The sequence below is a fragment of the Oncorhynchus clarkii genome, chromosome 18 (assembly GCF_045791955.1).
Source record: "Oncorhynchus clarkii lewisi isolate Uvic-CL-2024 chromosome 18, UVic_Ocla_1.0, whole genome shotgun sequence".
Taxonomy (NCBI): Eukaryota; Metazoa; Chordata; class Actinopteri; order Salmoniformes; family Salmonidae; genus Oncorhynchus; species Oncorhynchus clarkii.
Genome location: NC_092164.1, coordinates 15266116 through 15289790, shown reverse-complemented (window position 1 = coordinate 15289790; position 23675 = coordinate 15266116). Strand labels below are relative to the sequence as shown.

Below are 23675 nucleotides of genomic sequence, written 5' to 3'. Positions count from 1 at the left end.
TCCCTTACTGACCCTGTGATGAACCTGCAGGCGTGATCATTTGGCAGATGATAAAGTGTATGTAGGACAGTGATGCATCGTGAACTAGGTGCGAGTGACCACATAAAACTCATGGTTAATACATGAGAGGGGTGCAGCCTCGTGCCTTCAGCATCACACACAGCTGCCTAGCGAAGCATGAATGATTATCAATTAAGTAATAGTCCCTTTTTCAAAATCAAATCAAATTTTATTTGTCACATACACATGGTTAGCAGATGTTAATGCGAGTGTAGCGAAATGCTTGTGCTTCTAGTTCCAACAATGCAGTAATAACCAACAAGTAATCTAACTAACAATTCCAAAACTACTGTCTTATACACAGTGTAAGGGGATAAAGAATATGTACATAAGGATATATGAATGAGTGAAGGTACAGAGCAGCATAGGCAAGATACAGTAGATGATATCGAGTACAGTATATACATATGAGATGAGTATGTAAACAAAGTGGCATAGTTAAAGTGGCTAGTGATACATGTATTACATAAGGATACAGTCGATGATATAGAGTACAGTATATATATATATACATATGAGATGAATAATGTAGGGTAAGTAACATTATACAAGGTAGCGTTGTTTAAAGTGGCTAGTGATATATTTACATCATTTCCGATCAATTCCCATTATTAAAGTGGCTGGAGTGAGTCAGTGTCATTGTCAGTGTGTTGGCAGCAGCCACTCAATGTTAGTGGTGGCTGTTTAACAGTCTGATGGCCTTGAGATAGAAGCTGTTTTTCAGTCTCTCGGTCCCAGCTTTGATGCACCTGTACTGACCTCGCCTTCTGGATGATAGCGGGGTGAACAGGCAGTGGCTCGGGTGGTTGATGTCCTTGATGATCTTTATGGCCTTCCTGTAACATCGGGTGGTGTAGGTGTCCTGGAGGGCAGGTAGTTTGCCCCCGGTGATGCGTTGTGCAGACATCACTACCCTCTGGAGAGCCTTACGGTTGAGGGCGGAGCAGTTGCCGTACCAGGCGGTGATACAGCCCGACAGGATGCTCTCGATTGTGCATCTGTAGAAGTTTGTGAGTGCTTTTGGTGACAAGCCGAATTTCTTCAGCCTCCTGAGGTTGAAGAGGCGCTGCTGCGCCTTCTTCACGATGCTGTCTGTGTGAGTGGACCAATTCAGTTTGTCTGTGATGTGTATGCCGAGGAACTTAAAACTTGCTACCCTCTCCACTACTGTTCCATCGATGTGGATAGGGGGGTGTTCCCTCTGCTGTTTCCTGAAGTCCACAATCATCTCCTTAGTTTTGTTGACGTTGAGTGTGAGGTTATTTTCCTGACACCACACTCCGAGGTGTCAGGAAAATAATAATGTACAGTATTAGAGATGAATCTCCATATCTTAAGTTCCCATTTGCAACTCATAATGACTTGATTCTTATCTGTAAGAACTGTGTTCAGGAGAATTCTAATCTCCTTGATTCTTAACTGTAAGAACTGTGTTCAGGAGAATTCTAATCTCCTTGATTCTTAACTGTAAGAACTGTGTTCAGGAGAATTCTAATCTCCTTGATTCTTATCTGTAAGAACTGTGTTCAGGAGAATTCTAATCTCCTTGATTCTTAACTGTAAGAACTGTGTTCAGGAGAATTCTAATCTCCTTGATTCTTATCTGTAAGAACTGTGTTCAGGAGAATTCTAATCTCCTTGATTCTTATCTGTAAGAACTGTGTTCAGGAGAATTCTAATCTCCTTGATTCTTATCTGTAAGAACTGTGTTCAGGAGAATTCTAATCTCCTTGATTCTTATCTGTAAGAACTGTGTTCAGGAGAATTCTAATCTCCTTGTTTCTTAACTGTAAGAACTGTGTTCAGGAGAATTCTAATCTCCTTGATTCTTAACTGTAAGAACTGTGTTCAGGAGAATTCTAATCTCCTTGATTCTTATCTGTAAGAACTGTGTTCAGGAGAATTCTAATCTCCTTGATTCTTATCTGTAAGAACTGTGTTCAGGAGAATTCTAATCTCCTTGATTCTTATCTGTAAGAACTGTGTTCAGGAGAATTCTAATCTCCTTGATTCTTAACTGTAAGAACTGTGTTCAGGAGAATTCTAATCTCCTTGATTCTTATCTGTAAGAACTGTGTTCAGGAGAATTCTAATCTCCTTGATTCTTATCTGTAAGAACTGTGTTCAGGAGAATTCTAATCTCCTTGATTTGTGACTGGTTGCAAATGAATGTTTTCCCACTTTGTCGCAGGGCTGCAGAGAGGGATTCTGTGCATCACAATCAATGACCCATGGCTTCTAATTAGCATAGAGAGTACAAATGGCCTAAAGTCATTGTATTATTTGTCCTTACTGCGTGATGTTGACCTCGTTTACAGTAGCAGTGTAATTAGAGGGGCTCCATCTTCTAAAAGAGACGTTTATGAATTCAGGCTGTAACGCTTTCTGGTATTGTCTAAGTTTAAAATATATATATTTTTACAAAAAAAAATATTCCCAATTTCATGGTATTCAGTTGGTAGTTACAGTCGTGTCCCATCGCTGCAATTCCTGTACGGACTCGGGAGAGGCGAAGGTCAAGAGCCGCACGTCCCCCCGAAACACGACCCAGCCAAGCCGCACTGCTTCTTGACACAATGCCCGCTTAACCCGGAAGCCAGCCGCACCAATGTGTCGGAGGAAACACAGTACATGAGCCCGCTACAGGAGTCGCTGTGCAGTGCCTTAAACCGCTGCGCCACTCGGGAGGCACCCGCAAATTGATTTTAACAAACAATTGGTCCCTCCGTTGAATTTGAAAATCCCGATGTGGCCCTCGAGCCAAAAAGTTAGCAATTTGGGCGTGACAGACCCACTTAAAGGGATAGTTCACCCACATTTCCAAACAATAGATCATCTTAAAGTAAATATTTTGAGGCAAGCAAAAAATTATAATATCTGGGGTATTGACTTCCACTGGCGTTTGCTAAAAAAATTTAAACAGTTTGGAGACAGTGGCCAGGTACACATTGGATTGCTGTCTTACCTTGTCCACGGGCTAGCTTTGGGAGAACTATCCTTTTTTAAAGGAGTAGTTCACACCAAAATCAAAGCTTGTCAGAAGTTTCCATACCTCCAAAAGTGCTAAAACTTCAGCTGAATTTATTTTCTAGGCAGATGGAGATACATTGTGCAGACAAGGCACTTTCTAACTTCCTATCATGGGGAAATAACCTCAGTCAGTCATAGACCATACATTTCTATTACAACTCCATAATAATTTCCATAATGAAATAAGTGCCTGGTGTACAGTAGCTGCCATTCCCTCTGTCTGTCTCTAGAGTGTTGGCTCTGTTGTGTGATAATGAAGTGTTTCTCCAGACAGACCTAGAGAGTCACACAGAGAGCCTGCTTGTGAAAGATAGGCATCAGAGATCCATTGACTACCCAGGGATATTGTACTGGGTGATTGGCTCTGTAAATCGCAGTTTGTTTCTATGTGATAAGAGGGGGGTGGAGAATACCCATCTTGTGTGGAGGGATACCCACTGTATGTCTGGCTGCAGATCATGCTATCAGATGTGGGAGGCCAAGGCAATAGAGTTGACTGAGGAAAGAGAGAGTCCCGATATTGAGAAGTCTCTGAATCTGGAACTAATGCGTCCTTTATTGTCACAGCCTTGGTTTGGTGCTGCTGTGGAGGAAGTGGACAATGGCATTGTTCACAGTGTGTTCACATCGTAAACTGTCTGTGCGTGCGTGCGTGGTCCTGAGCATGCACAGATTACACTTGGCTGGCTGTTGGTATAATTAGCGCAGCAGAAGGGGATTGGTGGTCTTAAACAGCAGCCAGCGCTGTGTTCCCTCCATCCCCCGTCCCAGGTCCCACCCCTCACTTCCTCTCTGCTGTCAACCGGACGTACCACCACCACTAAAATGTGTTAGACCAGTGCTGCCTGGTTTGACTCATTTAGACTTGATTTGGAGAGACTGGAATACACACACTGAGTGTAGCTTAGTGCGGCCTGGCTCGACTTGGGGAGTCCGGAACACTCACCCACGAAGCTGCATACACACACACACTCTATCCCTCACACACTCTGTCATGTCTCTGGCGGAGTTTGTGCGTCAGGGACAGCTGCAGGAGGCTTCATCACATCTGTTGTCCAGACTGGGTCAGGTCCTACACAGCCTGTCTGTCATTGTCCTGGCCCACAGAGCTACAGACAACCTCAGCTACAGATGCAAGAGCACCTACTGGGACCGCCGGGACACAGGTTAGGAGTCTGTGTGTGTGTGTGTGTGTGCGCGCATCGGACCCTGGGTGTGCTTCTGTGGGGTGTTCTTTTGCGGACTGTGTGTGTGAAACGCTGTTGTCGGCCTGTGTTTACAGAAAGCTACCGTCAGTATGAAATGGCTCCTACAGGAATCTCCCTGCAGCTACTTGGGTGGTTTAATGAAGTGCAGTACTTGCCCTCGAGAGTTCATTGCCTCACATGACCCTGATATCTAGCTGATGAAGATGGCGCCGAAGGAGATTTTATTTTTATTTCACGTGTATTTAACCAGGTAGGCTAGTTGAGAACAAATTCTCATTTACAACTGCGACCTGGCCAAAGCAGTGCGACACAAACAACAACACAGTTACACATGGAATAAACCAGCGTACAGTCAATAATACAATAGAAAAAAAGAAAGTCTATATACAGTGTTTGCAAATGGCTTGAGGAGGTAAGACAATAAATAGGCCATAGTAGCAAGTAATTACAATTTAGCAAATTAACTCTGGAGTGATATATGTGCAGATGATGATGTGCAAGTAGAAATACTGGTGTGCAAAAGAGCAGAAAAGTAAATAAAAACAATATGGGGATGAGGTAGGTAGATTGAATGGGCTATTTACAGATGGGCTACGTACAGCTGCAGCGATCGGTTAGCTGCTCAGATAGCTGATGTTTAAAGTTAGTGAGGGAAATATAAGTCTCCAGCTTCAGCAATTTTTGCAATTCGTTCCAGTCATTGGCAGCAGAGAACTGGAAGGAAAGGTGGCCAAAGTAGGTGTTGGCTTTGGGGATGACCAGTGAGATATACCTGCTGGAGCGCGTGCTACTGTTTTTTGTTTTGTTTATCGTGACCAGTGAGCTGAGATAAGGTGGAGCTTTACCTAGCATAGACTTATCGATGACCTGGAGCCAGTGGGTCTGGCGACGAATAGGTAGCAAGGGCCAGCCAACTAGAGCATACAGGTCGCAGTGGTGGGTGGTATATAGGGCTTTGGTGACAAAACGAATGGATCCAGTTTGCTGAGTAGAGTGTTGGAGGCTATTTTGTAAATGACACCACCGAAATCGAGGATCGGTAGGATAGTCAGTTTTACGAGGGTATGTTTGCAGATCCTTTGTTCACTCTCCCCAGAGCAATTGAACTTATTCCGGAGGCCGACTCAAAACATCGCCGGCGGAGGCCTGCTGGTTCGACTCAGGAGGAGTGGACACCACCCACCGCGCTTCCGAGTATATTACTCGCTAATGTTTAGTCTTTGGATACAAAGTTGATGAGCTTAGAGCAAAGATTTTTTTCCAGATAGACATTGGGGCCTGTAACATACACTGCTCAAAAAAATAAAGAGAACACTAAAATAACACATCCTAGATCTGAATGAATGAAATATTCTTATTAAATACTTGTTTTTTTACATAGTTGAATGTGCTGACAACAAAATCACACAAAAATGATCAATGGAAATCAAATTTATCAACCCATGGAGGTCTGGATTTGGAGTCACACTCAAAATTAAAGTGGAAAACCACACTACAGGCTGATCCAACTTTGATGTAATGTCCTTAAAACAAGTCAAAATGAGGCTCAGTAGTGTGTGTGGCCTCCACGTGCCTGTATGACCTCCCTACAACGCCTGGGCATGCTCCTGATGAGGTGCCGGATGGTCTCCTGAGGGATCTCCTCCCAGACCTGGACTAAAGCATCCGCCAACTCCTGGACAATCTGTGGTGCAACGTGGCGTTGGTGGATGGAGCGAGACATGATGTCCCAGATGTGCTCAATTGGATTCAGGTCTGGGGAACGGGCGGGCCAGTCCATAGCATCAATGCCTTCCTCTTGCAGGAACTGCTGACACACTCCAGCCACATGAGGTCTAGCATTGTCTTGCATTAGGAGGAACCCAGGGCCAACCGCACAAGCATATGGTCTCACAAGGGGTCTGAGGATCTCATCTCGGTACCTAATGGCAGTCAGGCTACCTCTGTCGAGCACATGGAGGGCTGTGCGGCCCCCCAAAGAAATGCCACCACACACCATGACTGACCCACCGCCAAACCGGTCATGCTGGAGGATGTTACAGGTAGCAGAACGTTCTCCACGGCGTCTCGAGACTCTGTCACGTCTGTCACGTGCTCAGTGTGAACCTGCTTTCATCTGTGAAGAGCCCATCTTGGTGTTCTCTGGCAAATGCCAAACGTCATGCACGGTGTTGGGCTGTAAGCACATCCCCCACCTGTGGACGTCGGGCCCTCATACCACCCTCATGGAGTCTGTTTCTGACCGTTTGAGCAGACACATGCACATTTGTGGCCTGCTGGAGGTCATTTTGCAGGGCTCTGGCAGTGCTCCTCCTGCTCCTTCTTGCACAAAGGCGGAGGTAGCGGTCCTGCTGCTGGGTTGTTGCCCTCCTACGGCCTCCTCCACGTCTCCTGATGTACTGGCCTGTCTCCTGGTAACGCCTCCATGCTCTGGACACTACGCTGACAGACACAGCAAACCTCCTTGCCACAGCTCGCATTGATGTGCCATCCTGGATGAGCTGCACTACCTGAGCCACTTGTGTGGGTTGTAGATTCCGTCTCATGCTACCACTAGAGTGAAAGCACCGCCAGCATTCAAAAGTGACCAAAACATCAGCCAGGAAGCATAGGAACTGAGAAGTGGTCTGGTCACCACCTGCAGAACCACTCCTTTATTGGGGGTGTCTTGCTAATTGCCTATAATTTCCACCTGTTGTCTATTCAATTTGCACAACAGCATGTGAAATTTATTGTCAATCAGTGTTGCTTCCTAAGTGGACAGTTTGATTTCACAGAAGTGTGATTGACTTGGAGTTACATTGTGTTGTTTAAGTGTTCCCTTTATTTTTTTGAGCAGTGTACTTTGTTTCACAGAAACATGGCTCTCTCGGGATACTCTGTCAGAGTCAGTAAAGCCAGCAAGATTCTCAGTACATTGCGCAGACAGGAATAAATATCTCTCCGGCAAGCAGAAGGGGGGGCGGGGGGGGGGGGGGGTTGTTTCATCATTCACGACTCATGGTGTAATTCTAGGAACATACAGGAACTCAAGTAATTTTGTTCACCCGACCTAGAATACCTCACAATTAAATGCCAACCATATTATCTCCCAAGAGAATTCTCCTCCGTCATCGCCACGGCCGTTTACATCACACCTCAAGCTGAAACCTCGACGGCCCTCAGAGAACTTCACTGGACTTTATGCAAACTGGAAACCACATATCCTGAGGCTGCATTTATTGTAGCTCGGGATTTTAAGAAAGCAAATCTGAGGACTAGGCTGCCAAAATTCTACCAACATATTGACTGTCTTACTAGCATTACTAAGATTCTCAACCATTCCTATTCAAATTTCCGGGATTCTTACAAGGCCCTCCCCGCCATTCTTGCTATTCCTGTCCTATAGGCAGAAACTCAAACAGGAAGTTCCCGTGCTTCGTACTATTCAACGCTTGTCTGACCAATCGGAATCCACGCCTCAGGATTGTTTTGATCACGTGGACTGGGATATGTTCCAGGAAGCTTGCGAAAATTATCTAGACGCATACACAGATACGGTGACTGAATTCATAAGGAAGTGTATAGGAGATGTAGTACCCACTGTGGCTATTAAAATCGACCCTAACCAGAAACCGTGGATAGATGGTAGCATTCGCGCGAAACTGAAAGCGTGAACCACCACATTTAACCATGGCAAGGCGACTGTTAATATGGCAGAAGATAAATAGTGTAGTTATTCACTTAGCAGGGCAATCAAACAAGCTAAACGTCAGTATAGAGAAAGTGGAGTCACACAGACACAGGACGTATGTGGGAGGGACTGCAAAAGGAAAACCAGCCATGTCGCCGAGACCGACGTCTTGCTTCCGGACAGGCTAAACACCATCTTTTCACGCTTTGAGGAGAACACAGTGCCACTGACGCGGCCCGCTACCAAGGACTGTGGGCTCTCCTTCTCCGTGGATGACGTAAAACATGCTTTTGAGAAGTGCTTTGAGAGACTAGTCAAGGATCATATCACCTTTACCTTACCTGCCACCCTAGACCCACTTCAATTTGCTTACCGCCACAATAGATCCACAGACGATGCAATCGCCATCACACAGCATACTGCCCGATCCCATCTGGACAAGAGGATTACCTATGTAAGAATGCTGTTCATTAACTATAGCTCAGCATTCAACACCATAGTACCCTCCAAGCTCATCATTAAGCTTGAGGCCCTGGGTCTGAACCCTGCCCTGTGCAACTGTGTCCTGGACTTCCTGACGGGCCTCCCCCAGGTGGTGAAGGTAGGAAATATCACCTCCACTCCGCTGATCCTCAACACTGGGGCCCCTTGTGGGGACCAGGGTGCGTGCTCAGCCCCCTCCTGTACTCCCTGACTGCGTGGCCAAGCACGCCTCCAACTCAATCATGAAGTTTGCAGAAGACACAGCAGTAGTAGGCTTGATTACCAACAACGACGAGACAGCCTATAGGGAGGAGGTGAGGGCACTCGGAGTGTGGTGTCAGGAAAACAACCTCTCACTCAACGTCAACAAAACAAAGGAGATGATCGTGGACTAAAGGAAACAGCAAAGGGAGCACCCCCCTATCCACATCGATGGGACCTCTTTCTATTCTGGTTAGAGACAGTTTGCGCTGTTCTGTGATGGGAGTAGTACACAGCGTTGTACGAGATTTCCAGTTTCTTGGCAATTTCACACATGGAATAGCCTTCATTTTTCAGAACAGGAATAGACTGATGAATTTCAGAAGAAAGTACTTTGTTTCTGGCAAGTTTGAGCCTGTAATCGAACCCACAAATGTTGATGCTCCAGATACTCAACTAGCCTAAAGAAGGCCAGTTTATTGCTTCTTTAATCAGAACAACAGTTTTCAGCTGTGCTAACATAATTGCAAAAGGGTTTTCTAATGATCAATTAGCCTTTTAAAATGATGAACTTGGATTAGCTAACACAACGTGCCATTGGAACACAGGAGTGATGGTTGCTGATAATGGGCCTCTATGCCTATGTAGATATTCCATTAAAAATCAGCCGTTTCCAGCTACAATAGTCATTTACAACATTAACAATGTCTGAATGGTAGTGTATATACAGTTTTTTCCCCTATGCTATTCTACTGTATCCGCTCTGTATCCGTTCCACTCTGACATCGCTCGTCCATATGTATATAGTCTTAATTCATTCCTACTTAGATTTGTGTGTATTGGGTACATGTTGTGTAATTTGTTAGATAGTACTTGTTAGATATTACTGCACTGTCAGAGCTAGAAGCACAAGCATTTCGCTACACCTGCAATAACATCTGCTAATCACACATATGTGACCAATAAAATGTGATTTGATTTAATGGATAACCTCTCTGGAACCACCCTGTGAAGAGCTGAAACACTTGTAGAGGTCAACATACTGAGAGTATTTCCTATAGTGCTGTAGTTACAACTACTGGCCTCCATTCACACGTTTTGTACACTAGATAGTCTCTGTTGTGTGTGATTGGGCCAGGATGGCAGCTGGCTGTTTCTGCTGCTGGAATAAGAAGAGACAGAGCTGCAGGAGCACTCAGGTCAATGGCCTGAGGTCAGTGGTTCTGCTGCTGGTCTGAGACAGAGCTGTAGGAGCACTCAGGTCAATGGCCCGAGGTCAGTGGTTCTGCTGCTGGTCTGAGACAGAGCTGTAGGAGCACTCAGGTCAATGGCCCGAGGTCAGTGGTTCTGCTGCTGGTCTGAGACAGAGCTGTACGAGCACTCAGGTCAGTGACCGAGGTCAGTGGTTCTGCTGCTGGTCTGCGACAGAGCCGTAGGAGCACTCAGGTCAGTGGATCTGCTGCTGGTCTGAGACAGAGCTGTAGGAGCACTCAGGTCAGTGGATCTGCTGCTGGTCTGCGACAGCTGTAGGAGGACTCAGGTCAGTGGATCTGATGCTGGTCTGCTACTGAGCTGTAGGAGCACTTAGGTCAGTGGTTCTGCTGCTGGTCTGAGACAGAGCTGTAGGAGCACTCAGGTCAGTGGATCTGCTGCTGGTCTGCGACAGAGCTGTAGGAGCACTCAGGTCAGTGGATCTGATGCTGGTCTGCTACTGAGCTGTAGGAGCACTTAGGTCAGTGGTTCTGCTGCTGGTCTGAGACCGAGCTGTAGGAGCACTCAGGTCAGTGGTTCTGCTGCTGGTCTGAGACAGAGCTGTAGGAGCACTCAGGTCAGTGGTTCTGCTGCTGGTCTGAGACAGAGCTGTAGGAGCATTCAGGTCAGTGGATCTGCTGCTGGTCTGAGACAGAGCTGTAGGAGCATTCAGGTCAGTGGTTCTGCTGCTGGTCTGCGACAGAGCTGTAGGAGCACTCAGGTCAGTGGTTCTGCCGCTGGTCTGAGACCGAACTGTAGGAGCACTCAGGTCAGTGACCGAGGTCAGTGGTTCTGCTGCTGGTCTGATACAGAGCTGTAGGAGCATTCAGGTCAGTGGTTCTGCTGCTGGTCTGAGACAGAGCTGTAGGAGCATTCCGGTCAGTGGTTCTGCTGCTGGTCTGAGACAGAGCTGTAGGAGCATTCAGGCCAGTGGTTCTGTGAGTAGCAGTGAAATATTCCCTTTTGGTTTGTTTCAGGTTAGTAATGTTCAAGTATTAACGTCACGTTGGAAGACTCTGATTCGTTGTGTTTGTGTTCTATGATTCAGGTGGCTCTTGGTTGGGACAGGGGTTCTTGTAAAAGTGCTAGTGTGGGTTGGTTTCCTGTAGGTGCTGGTAGGTGCTGGTACTGTGTTTTGTTTCAGCCTCCCTGTCAGAATACTCTTTATTGTGAGTAGCTGAGTAAGAGAGATGGCTACAATGTGACTGGAACCTTGTTCTTGTTGTGTGGGTAGGATGGAGAGGTCTGTTTCTGTTGCACTGTAGCGGAGTAAGGCAGTCAGGTAAATCCAGCTCAATGGCAGAAGTGAAACCGTGTGTGTGTGTGTGTGTGTGTGTGGAGGCGTAGCTCTAAGAAGAAAAAAAACCCACAAAGGACACACAAGGCGAAGTGGAAAGAAAGACCGACAAAGCGTTGAGAGCTACTCATTTTTACTGCAGCTGTTTGGAAGGTGGGAGAGAGAGCGGGAGGGAGGGACATCATAATATAAAGGTGTGAAGAGAGGGATGACAGCTGCACTGGTTCATATCTCTGTGACAGGTGGTGATGAGGACGGGAGAGAGTGATGAGAATATGAAGGAAAAAGAGGAGAAGATGGGAGAGAGGGATGAGATGGAGGTCCGTTTGCAGTCCAGCGGACACGGAGGAGGAGGATGTGTCCACATCTCTCTGGAGGAAGTGAAGAGCTTCTACCGGTTCTCACAGAGCTGTCAGCGCCTGCATAGTGAGTGTGTGTGCATGTGTGTGTCATGCGTAGCTAGCTCTTACTCTCACTGCTTTGAGACAGTGGTGAAAGTGTGTTCACCGTGCACCTCTGTGTACTGTCCTGTGTGTGTGTTAGCCAGGGTTGTATGTTTACAGTGTTAAAGGGTCTGTTCAGCCACCCACCAGAGTGTAATAACATACAGTACATAACCTTGTAATGCTTGGAGTTTCTCATCATGGCACTAATAAGCACTGACTTAAACATCCGCCTATTGGTCAACTCTGAAGTAATGCATTACTGGATGAGGCTGGTCTGTATGTTTTATGTGCCAGGATGCAGGACCTACATGATGAGACGTTCATCTCCTTTTCACTGTAGTCACTTTTATTGCACAAGGCAAGCTGTGACAGGAAATCACTATTGTGTTCAGTGGTAATTGTTAAATGGTTATATCCTTATTTGCTCAGGGTGTTGCTGAATATGCGTAGGAAAGGATCATGGGAGTCCGTGTTAATCCAAGCCCCAGCTGAGCTATACTATTATAGAGGGCATATTTGCCTGAATATTTTGACCTAAAACATTCACCCTGCCTTGGACTACAAAGTCTGTTAAACTGAAAAAAATATAAGTCTTAATTTTAGCCTCATTGATGTGCACTTCAGGGACTTGGATTGCTGTGTCATGCTGTCAGGGAATGGAAGCTATTTAAAGATGTTCTTATATCTCTGAAGCCGTCTGAAGTTGAGCTTCAGAGAGAGTTTTCTACACGCCGTCTACTGGGTAGAACTCCCTAAAGAGAGAATTCTGCAGGCACCCGTCCTAAACAAACAGGAAAGATTGGCACCATGTTATTGGATGGCATTAGACGGTGCCAATATTTCCACTTCGTTACACAGTCTTTGTATGCCACTCACATTTCTGCATTAATTTCCCATTGACGTCAATCAGTGGTGGTCGATGCCGTTTAAGATGAGGTCGATTCATTTGTTCATGAGCATGACCTTATTTCTATTACAGCATGTTGGATGACTGTCATTCATTTTCCATTCACCCAGTTCAATGTAACATTGATAGGTTTAAGCTACTACATGACACTGTAATTTCCCTGTACCCATCATGAGGTTGTTACAACCTAGCCTATGAATGAAAGTTTACGACAGGTCAAGATGATATTTTTTTGTAATCAAGGTGACAGACAGTGACACATTCATAACCTCTTTGCACACTCTTGTCTACATCTAGCAGATCTAGGGCATAGTCATTAGTCCAACAGTTGCCAACAAGAGTTTCTATTGGACAAATTTGGATATGTTTATCCCCATTTCATTCCGTTTGCTTCCGTTTTGGGAAAAGTTTTTCAACAGAATCGGCGGAATGAATACACCCCTAATCACACAAGCACAGTTCACTTTCATAGCATCCACATACAAACAGCATGATCACTTTGCTTGTTGTAATTCCTTCTCTCACCTTTTCCCTTCGCTTGTGGACTTTAGTGCACAACACATCAGCTGTCTGTGACCAGGCAAAAAAAACTTTCCAAGCCAAAGCTTCATATCATAACCACTACGCACAGCCTACATAGTTGTCACCATATTATCTAACGTCATAGTCAACATAGCTAATAGAACTAACACATTAGTAAACCCGCTACAATCATGCAGTACAGTGTACAGTCAGCAAGTACTTTCAGTTACACCAGCAGGCCCCGGTGGAAATAAATTAATTAAACCAAAGGCTTACCTTGACTTGGAAGAGTTCCAGTGTTGGATAGCCGTAGCCAACTAGCTAACATAGAAGCCTTCTCAGTTTGAACCGGGTGTTTGAATAGGCTAATCTAGCTAGCTAGCTAAGTAAGTGAAAGTGAAAAAAATATATTGCTAGCCCTCTCTCTCCCTCTCTCTCTTGCATCTCCTTCATTTTTGAAGAAATGTAATTGTTCAAAACTGTTCAACTATTGTCTTTCTCTCTCTATGTCAACTACTCACCATATTTTATGCAGTGCTAGCTAGCTGTAGCTTATGCTTTCAGTACTATATTCGTTCTCTGATCCTTTGATTGGGTGGACAAAATGTCAGTTCATGCTGCAAGACAGGTTGGAGGACATTCTCTGGAAGTCGTCATAATTACTGTATAAGTATATGGGGTGAGAACCATGAGCCTCCTAGGTTATGTTGAAGTCAATGTATCCAGAGGAGGACAGAAGCTAGCTGTCCTCCGGCTACACCATGGTGCTACGCTACAGAGTGCTGTTGAGGCTACTGTAGACCTTCATTGCAAAGCAGTGTGTTTTAATCAATTATTTGGTGACACATATTTGGATACATTTAGTATAATTTTATTTAAAAAGTATAGGTTTTTTAATGTTTCACTTTTTATTTTTATGAAATTCGCGGAGGAGGAAGGTCTTCCCCTTTCTCCTCTGAGGAGCCTCCACTGACATCCATGTATGATTTACTTAAAAGTCAGAGATTGTGTGGATCTAATGGTAGGATTCAGCCCTAACAACACACTATGGGCCGGTTTCCCAGACAGATTAAAGCTAGGCCTGGATTAGAAATCATTCTCAATGGCATCTTCAGGACCAGTATTTATCTGTGTCCAGAAAACTGTCCCTATACATTTCCCCCCACTTTTGTTCTGTTACACCTCGATCCCATGACCATGATTCCTAGTCATTTATATTTCAGTTTCCTTTTCATCCCATAGAACACCCTCTCTATCTGTCAGTGTCGATTTCGGTTTCCTCAGCCCAGCGGTGACCTTTACCTGACCTCTGAACCTCACTGTGACCCCTCTGTAGCGCTCTGCAGCGTCAGCATCTCTAGACACTGAACAGCCCAGGCCCAGACACTGACACATAGGCTACCCCCTTCCTGTCCTAGCCTTTATCCAACTCGTGTTACTCCAGTCCCGTGTAGACTGTTGTGTGCGTCCTTTGGTATTGTGCTTGTGAAAGACTGGATATGTTTTTGACTCAGCTACAGTAATGTGATGATGCTTTCTCTGTCAGACTCGGGTAAGAGTTCAGTGTTTGTCTTGCTAAGAAGTGGCATGGATAATGGTGTTTTGTTGTTGTTGTCTGTGCCTGATTGGATGCTATCAATGTTTCTTTATGATTGAGCAGGGAGTGTGCAATAGGTGTTACATTAGGTCGACTGAATTGTCTGTGACACGTTCAGATGAATCATTGTCCACCATGAAGGCTTGTCTGATTGTTTTGGCTGTGCTCTCTCTACCTCTATCCTGTTCTCTTTCTGTTTGTTGTTCCCTCCCTTGTTTTGCCCTTCCATCTTGTCCGCCATCTGTTCTTCCATCCCTCCTTTCCCAAGTTGTCTGTCTTTCAATGTAGTCGTATACTAATCCCCACAGCTGGTAATCCCAGGTGTGTCAGGCTATTAACAGTGTTTTATACATGATGAATGTTGGAAGTATGATTATTTAATCATTATCCCAAATATGTGTTACGACGCCCAGGTTCCGAGTAAGAAAGCTTGATAAGGACACACACACACACACACACACAAGCCTGCCTGCCCTGGTAGACCCAGGCTGCTGGTGAGGCGGACGTGACTGCGAGTGGGCAGGAACAAGCAAATTGGCCTTAATGACCGTCTGGCATTCTGAACTGATGCACATAGAGTGACGGAGAAGGATATAGAGAGGTTGAGAAACAGAGAGACGGAGAAGGATATAGAGATATAGAGAGGTTGAGAAACAGAGAGACGGAGAAGGATATAGAGAGGTTGAGAAACAGAGAGACGGAGAAGGATATAGAGAGGTTGAGAAACAGAGAGACGGAGAAGGATATAGAGATATCGAGAGGTTGAGAAACAGAGAGACCGAGACAGAGAGTGACCAGCCACTCCCTTTGGTAAACAAATACACATGCAGTGTCAGAGAAAGGAACTATGAAAGATTGGTTGTTGTTCTCTTGTACTATAAATGATCTCAAAAGCAGCATTTCGTTTTTAGGTGTTTTCCTGTCCGATTGTTTGACAGATAAACTAGAGACAAGTCTAATCCTTAATTGAATCAATAGATGGTCTATTGTCTTATGAGTCCTACATGTCCCAGTGTTCCCGCTCTAGAAATCCCCTTGAGATCATGTCAGCTCTCAGGTGGCTGTTCTCGTACACCTACACAGATCCCACAAGCCTTAAGTCACACCTCAATGTTTCTTTTCCTGGTAAGTTTATGGGGGAGGGAACAAATGGTGTTTGAATAAAGAGATGGGGAAAGCCCGGCATAAACAGTCAATCAGAGCAGTTAGTCTGGTCCAGTCTCCACCATGCCCCCCCAGACCCACTGTTTCATCTCAGGCCACATGTTTATCGGTTTATCAACCACGACAACGACTTCCTTCAACTGAACAGGCCTGCCAACGGTCAGCACTAATCTCATGTTATCAGTCAACCGCCGAGATCACGTGGCAAACTCATTCCACGGAGGGCCGAGTGACTGCAGGTTTTCACTCCTCCCTTGTACTTGATTGAGTAAGTAGTAAGGAACTCCCCTCACCTGGTTGTCTAGGTCTTAGTTGAAAGGGAGAAAAACCTAAACCTGCAGACACCTGGCCCTCCGTGGAATGAGTTTGACACCTGTGGCCTAAGTACTAAGCTCAGTTGTCAACAAGTTCCGCCCAGAATAAAGCTAGTATGTTTGACCCTTGGATTACTTAAGACAGGTCGATTTCCCTCACCCACAGGACCAGCTTCTGTCTCACACATAATGTACACACAAACACACACTTCACAGTTGTCTCAGAGACCGTGGGGACCCCACCCATAACACTAACATCAAGTCATGTTAATAGTACCTGGCTCCAGCTGCTATTAGTCATGTATTTAGTTCCATCAGTCAACAACAAGACAATCCATCCTCTATTGTTCAAATGTACACAAACTATTCAGAAGGAAACTGCATCACACAGGTACAAGTGTTGCACGTAATGCAAACAAGCCGAGAGCATCGTACCAATAGATTGGTCTACATTGTAAACATTGACAGAAGCATCTAGTCCAGGGGTGTCAATGTTTACAATTTACAACATAGCAGGCCAGGCATGGGTCACAACTAAGTTGCCTAACAATCTGTTTCTTGGAAATGAAATGCTGACCGGTCTGTTGTGCACCATGCCCTGTGAATAGACGCCTCATGTGCCGCAAAGCAATCCAGCAGCCACAGGAAACTGTCCGTTTATAAACTACCACTTCCTTTCCTAGAGTCAGCGTTCAGTGTCACACAGATCACACACTGTCCCTGTCTACTTCCCATCTTCTGCCCTGGATTTCATATCAGTTATCAGGTCAGTATAGATATATGAGATGAGACGCACCCCTACAGTGGGACCATGTGACAGGAAGGCTGTCAGCCGTCCCATAACACAGTAGAACGACTGACAGGCTGAATCTCCATATGCTTCCTGGTTCCTGGGTCTTCTCATAATGGGGACAAATACAGTAACGGCAGTCTATTTTCATCACTACGCCGACAGAGAGACAATGTAAAAGGATTTGGATCAGACACACTTGGTGTGCTTCCCAAGTGGCACCCTATTCCCTTTATAGTGCACTACTTTTGACCCCCTATATAGGGACTAGGGAGCTATTTGGGATGCAAGCTTGTTTACTCCTGAGTCTGTCCCTGTTGACTGACATCAGATGTGTTTGACTAATTACTGTAGGGCCTGGATTGATGTCTTTCGAAGGTAATTGAAGTGATGCATATTGTACGCATATTTATGCGTAGCAATAACTCAGATAACATAACTCAGATAACATTACCTATGTTATTGGCATGTTAATTATCAAGTTATTATAATGCTGTGTAACATGAGGTAGATAAGTATTGGGGAAGGGACGGGGAAATGATTGAAAGGGAGGGATGGAGTGGCCCTGGGGCAGAGAGACAGACGGTAACAGGTCAAATGATCCTTTTATATTATCCCATGAAACCACAGTCATTTGTCTGCTGTAGTCTGGGAGCCAGAACCAGCCTGACGAGAGGTTGCTGGTAGTACTCTGTCTCTAGATATATTGGACTGTGGGAGTCTATAGGACACAGACTGGAGAGAGAGATGGGATGAAACCAATTCATTTTACCATTCTAACCCCATCGTCCCTCATCTCTAATCTCGCAGTCATTTCAGTTTTTACTTTAAATGAAAAACCTAATGCCACCCTGTCTGAATACTGCCTGGGATTATACAACATCCTGTATGTAGAGGGGGTCTCCTAATCTGTTCTGTATTCTATGTGGAAACATGTAGCACTGTCAGATACATGACTTCATCACAATGACAATCGAACTAAAGAGGAAGTACATGACTCTGTCCTCTCCACCATGGCCAGACAGACTGTTGTCTCCTATGTCTGGATGGATGTCTGGATGGCTGTAGCGTGAAGGGGGGGGGGGGGGGATCTGTGGGATCTGTGTAGTGAGTTAATGGGATTTCCCACACAGTGCTTGTCTGTGTGTAACCGTCTCAGCTAGAGTCTCGTATTACTTCCTGAGGAGATTAGCCCACTGCTTCACTATCTCACTAGCTGTGCCCCATGAGTCATGCACCAAGTCCGTCTGGACTTTTATGTCAAGGAGAGGCTCAGCAAATAGGACCACCGGCAATTAACACTGACCGTAAACATTCTGCATTTCACATTTTCTAACGGAGTTTGCCTCATTGACAGTAAAAGTATCAAAACTCTGTCGATCTATGGCTAAGCATGCACACACACACCACACAGACACACACACACCACACAGACATACACACACTTCACAAGGGGGTGAATGTCCCAGCAGTAATGGCTCTCTTTTGTAAACAAAAGCAAAGCATGGATTGCTGTCATACCTGGTCCATAGACTGCTTATACAGTAAGAAAACCAATATGTAATTTGGGTGAACCATCCCTTTAACAATGGATGTGGGGATTCTTTAAATAGCAGGAACAGCACCATCTAGTGGTCAGAACCTGGTAATATCAGGATGTAGGATGGGAAATAAACCCAACAAATACAATTACTAATTTCTTTGAACAAGAAAAAAAATAATACTAATTCACTGAGAATACATTACATAGGATGAAGAAACAGAACTCCATACTACTTGTCAGACACAGAACTGATACTAAATACTTGTTGAGTTGGGATTGGTGTGGGGGGTCCGTGGATGGCTTTTGACCCCTTTGGATTCCTAAACGACCCGTTTTAGGGTTTGGGATTAAGGTTAAGTTAAGGGTTAGGGGTTAGGGAATTGTTTGGTCCCCACAAGGATAGTAAAACAAACGTGTGGTGCGTGTGACAGATCTAGGATCAGCTTAACACATAACTGTGTGACAGATCTAGGATCAGCTTAACACATAACTGACCCTAGCTCAGTGGGGGCAACATCCCTCTCCATATCTCTGGCTGCATAAAAGGCCAGTAAATGTCATAGGTGGCATTGAGCTGGAGGCGGTCCCATACAGGCAGCTGCTCTGTGACATCATCACTCAGGCCCTGGCTCCTGATTGGCTGAGGGGTATCAGCCAGAGAGGAGTCCTCCAGAGGGCTGTGTGTACCAACCACATTCTGTCTGTCACTTGTCTTTATCTCCCCTTGATCTGATCCCAGACCAGCTTACACACCGATTATAGATGTGTGAGCTGCACATGTATAGGCTTATCCGAGGGAAATTACATCTGGCTGCTCTCTCTTTCCCCCTCCCTTCCTCCGTCTCTCTCTCTCTCTCTCTGTCTCTCTCTCTCTCTCTCTCTCTCTCTATCTTTCTCTCTCTCTCTCTTTCCCCCTCCCTTCCCCCATCTCTCTCTCTCTCTCTCTGTCTCTCTCTCTCTGTCTCTCTCTCTCTCTCTGTCTCTGTCTCTCTTTCCCCCTCCCTTCCTCCGTCTCTCTCTCTCTCTCTCTGTCTCTCTCTCTCTCTCTCTCTCTCTTTCTCTCTCTCTCTCTTCCCCCCTCCCTTCCTCCGTCTCTCTCTCTCTCTCTCTGTCTCTCTCTCTCTGTCTCTCTCTCTGTCTCTCTCTGTCTCTCTCTCTCTTTCCCCCTCCCTTCCTCCGTCTCTCTCTCTCTCTCTCTGTCTCCGTCTCTCTGTGTCTGTCTATTTCTCTCTCTGAGTTGTTTGTTTACGCTCTTTCAGTACCTGGGAGAGAGGGATCAGTGGGAGGTGTAATCTGAAACTGAGCCCAGTCTGGCTGAGTGTGTATATGGAGACAGAGGGGGAGGGATGGGGGTGTGGTGAGTGTGTGTGTGTGTGTGCCGCCCAGCGCCGGAGCGTTTAGTGTACGGTTGAAGTCTCAGCACTCAGGCTGTGGAGGAATGGACGGCTGTCGCTCACACGACCGCTTATTCTGAGAGTGTGTGTGTTCGGGAGTGTGTGTTCTCCCGGGGGTGAGAGGGGGGACAGGATGGCCCTCAACCGAGTGTCCCTGCTCTGCCATGACATCACCAGGATGTGGCTGCAACTCAACTTGATAACAGGTAAGGTGTGTTTGTGTGGCAGGGGGGGGGGGTGTTTGTGACTGACAGTGCATGTGACAGAATACAGTGCGTGTGCAGCTCTGTGTGTGACTGAACGGTATTGTCAGAGAGGTGAGGAAGTTCTACTTCAGTTGAATGCACTTTTTTTTTTTTACACTTTATTTGAGCTTTGTTGTCATTCAGTGTGGAACATCTAAATTTGTCCCTCCCTCTTGCAAAAATACTCTATTTGCATAAATGGAAATACTGTAGCAGCAGTTAATTGGTACCTGGTTACTAACAATCTTCAACTACCAATGACTGTGTTTGTTGCCTTGTGCCAAGTAGTCAGGACTAGATTCTAGTAAATGTTAAACAAGAGAATTCAAATAAACCCCCCCCCCCCCCCCCCATATATTTTACAAAGTGTCTGTTTTAATTTGCATGCCTGTGCACACCCAGGCCGTAGCACAGTGAGAGTCTCTGTTTCTCCACTGCCAGATGGACAGGCTTTGGCATAAAGTGGGTTTAAACTCACCCGAGCCCCTCAACACCGAACCTTCACAGTTGGCACCTCAGGTGTCATCCTCACTGCCACGTCACACGGAAGAGGCAGTGAGGGTGACTAAAGAGTCACCCTCACTACGGAAGAGTCACCCTCACTACGGAAGAGTCACCCTCACTACGGAAGAGTCACCCTCACTACGGAAGAGTCACCCTCACTACGGAAGAGTCTTCACTCTCTACCAATCTGCCAATCTGGATGGCTTGGTCATAACATGGGCAGCACCAGCAGGAATCTGTGCCACGTTGTCATGCCAACACTTTCATTTCATTGACTGTCCATTCATTTGAGAAAACTGTAGCAGTTTGTTTTGTTGTTGTATTTTTCTTTGGTTTGAATTGATTCCAAAAGTATTTCAAATCCTTTCCGGGAGCTTAAGGAAGCGTTTTTTCTCAGTATATTCTGCCTTGTCATGAGTTCATATGTTGTCTTAAACACGTGAGTTATAAAAACAAAGAGAGTCGCACACTCCATATATATATATATATATATATAACCTCACAGTAACTGCCTTCTTCAGGGCTTCTTCCACCCTCAAGAAGACACAGTGATGCCGAAACGTTGGTGTTATTTTTACCCAATAAATGACTGGAAGGTTATCTGTACAGTGGGGCAAAGAAGTTCTCCCACTTAAAAAGATGAGAGAGGCCTGTAATTTTCATCATAGGTACACTTCAACTATGACAGACAAAATTAGAAAAAAAGATTTTTTATGAATTTATTTGCAAATTATGGTGGAAAATAAGTATTTGGTCACCTACAAACAAGCAAGATTTCTGGCTCTCACAGACCTGTAACTTCTTCTTTAAGAGGCTCCTCTGTCCTCCACTCGTTACCTGTATTAATGGCACCTGTTTGAACTTGTTATCAGTATAAAAGACACCTGTCCACAACCTCAAACAGTCACACTCCAAACTCCACTATGGCCAAGACCAAAGAGCTGTCAAAGGACACCAGAAACAAAATTGTAGACCTGCACCAGGCTGGGAAGACTGAATCTGCAATAGGTAAGCAGCTTGGTTTGAAGAAATCAACTGTGGGAGCAATTATTAGGAAATGGAAGATCTACAAGACCACTGATAATCTCCCTCGATCTGGGGCTCCACGCAAGATGTCACCCCGTGGGGTCAAAATGATCACAAGAACGGTGAGCAAAAATCCCAGAACCACACGGGGGGACCTAGTGAATGACCTGCAGAGAGCTGGGACCAAAGTAACAAAGCCTACCATCAGTAACACACTACGCCGCCAGGGACTCAAATCCTGCAGTGCCAGACGTGTCCCCCTGCTTAAGCCAGTACATGTCCAGGCCCGTCTGAAGTTTGCTAGAGAGCATTTGGATGATCCAGAAGAAGATTGGGAGAATGTCATATTTTTTAGATCAAACCAAAATATAACTTTTTGGTAAAAACTCAACTCGTCGTGTTTGGAGGACAAAGAATGCTGTGTTGCATCCAAAGAACACCATACCTACTGTGAAGCATGGGGGTGGAAACATCATGCTTTGGGGCTGTTTTTCTGCAAAGGGACCAGGATGACTGATCCGTGTAAAGGAAAGAATGAATGGGGCCATGTATCGTAAGATTTTGAGTGAAAACCTCCTTCCATCAGCAAGGGCATTGAAGATGAAACGTGGCTGGGTCTTTCAGCATGACAATGATCCCAAACACACCGCCCGGGCAACGTAGGAGTGGCTTCGTAAGAAGCATTTCAAGGTCCTGAAGTGGCCTAGCCAGTCTCCAGATCTCAACCCCATAGAAAATCTTTGGAGGGAGTTGAAAGTCCGTGTTGCCCAGCAACAGCCCCAAAACATCACTGCTCTAGAGGAGATCTGCATGGAGGAATGGGCCAAAATACCAGCAACAGTGTGTGAAAACCTTGTGAAGACTTACAGAAAACGTTTGACCTCTGTCATTGCCAACAAAGGGTATATAACAAAGTATTGAGATAAACTTTTGTTATTGACCAAATACTTATTTTCCACCATAATTTGCAAATAAATTCATTAAAAATTCTACAATGTGAATTTCTGGATTTTTTTTTTCTTCTCATTTTGTCTGTCATAGTTGAAGTGTACCTATGATGAAAATTACAAGCCTCTCATATTTGTAAGTGGGAGAACTTGCACAATTGGCGGCTGACTAAATACTTTTTTGCCGCACTGTATATGGAATGTGCGACTCCCTTTTGTCTCTATAGCTTCCAGTTTATTCACCGTTAGTCAGCACCTCTACATCATTTTCTCTAGGTGTGCACCAGCTCATGCTTTTTATTAAACACCTGAGTTGACATCGATCAATACGGTGAACCCACTTCCATCTCCTGAACTATTAAGTACCAAGAGAGGTTTTACAGTACGAGTAAAAACACATCCTTGGAATCTCTTCTTTGGAATGTCTCTCCTTTTGTCAAACCAAGGGAAAGTTTGACTAGAGGTGTCCTAATAGAGATGTTCTGTTTCCTTGGAATATCTGGTGTGTGTGTGTGTGTGTGTGCGTGGTAGTAGCGTGGGACAGTGGAGAGGGTGATGAACAGTGGTGTGTTGTCTGTCTCTTACTTCCATTCAGTAACAGAGATATGCTTGTCAACACACAGACTGGTCCGCTGGCCAAGCGGAAAGACATTGTGCCACATTTCCTCCAGTCTCTCAGGGCTAGCACACAGACACAGGTTTACACTAATGACCAAAAGTGTGTGGACGCCTGCTCGTCAAACATCTCATTCCAAAATCATGTGCATTAATATGGAGTTGGTCTCCCCCTTTGCTGCTATAACAGCCTCCACTCTTCTGGGAAGGCTTTCCACTAGATGTTGGAACATTGATGTGGGGACAAGCATTAGTGAGGTCGGGCAGTGATGTTGGGCGATTAGGCCTGGCTGACAGTAGGTGTTCCAATTAATTCCAAAGGTATTCGATGGGGTTGAGGTCAGGGCTCTGTGCAGGCCTGTCAAGTTCTTCCACATCGATCTCAACAAACCATTTCTGTATGGACCTCATTTTGTGCACGAGGGCATTGTCATGCTGAAACAGGAAAGGGCCTTCCC

The 23675-nt window shown here is 45.4% G+C and overlaps 1 protein-coding gene across 11 annotated transcripts in view; it reads left to right on the top strand.

Moving 5' to 3' along the window:
* Positions 1-4177: 4177 nt before the first annotated feature.
* LOC139373068 (mcf.2 cell line derived transforming sequence-like a) overlaps positions 4178-23675 on the top strand; it is a 66060-nt gene continuing 46562 nt past the window's right edge. For 4 of the 11 annotated variants that reach the window (XM_071113131.1, XM_071113130.1, XM_071113129.1 and 1 more), the window contains exon 1: positions 19824-20086. In XM_071113131.1, coding sequence (XP_070969232.1) covers positions 20014-20086 — 73 coding nt within the window. In that variant the 5' untranslated portion in view covers positions 19824-20013. Of the gene's footprint in view, positions 4257-11299; positions 11630-19586; positions 20087-23675 lie in introns of those variants that run through there. The other 7 variants (XM_071113132.1, XM_071113123.1, XM_071113125.1 and 4 more) reach the window with 5 other exon arrangements.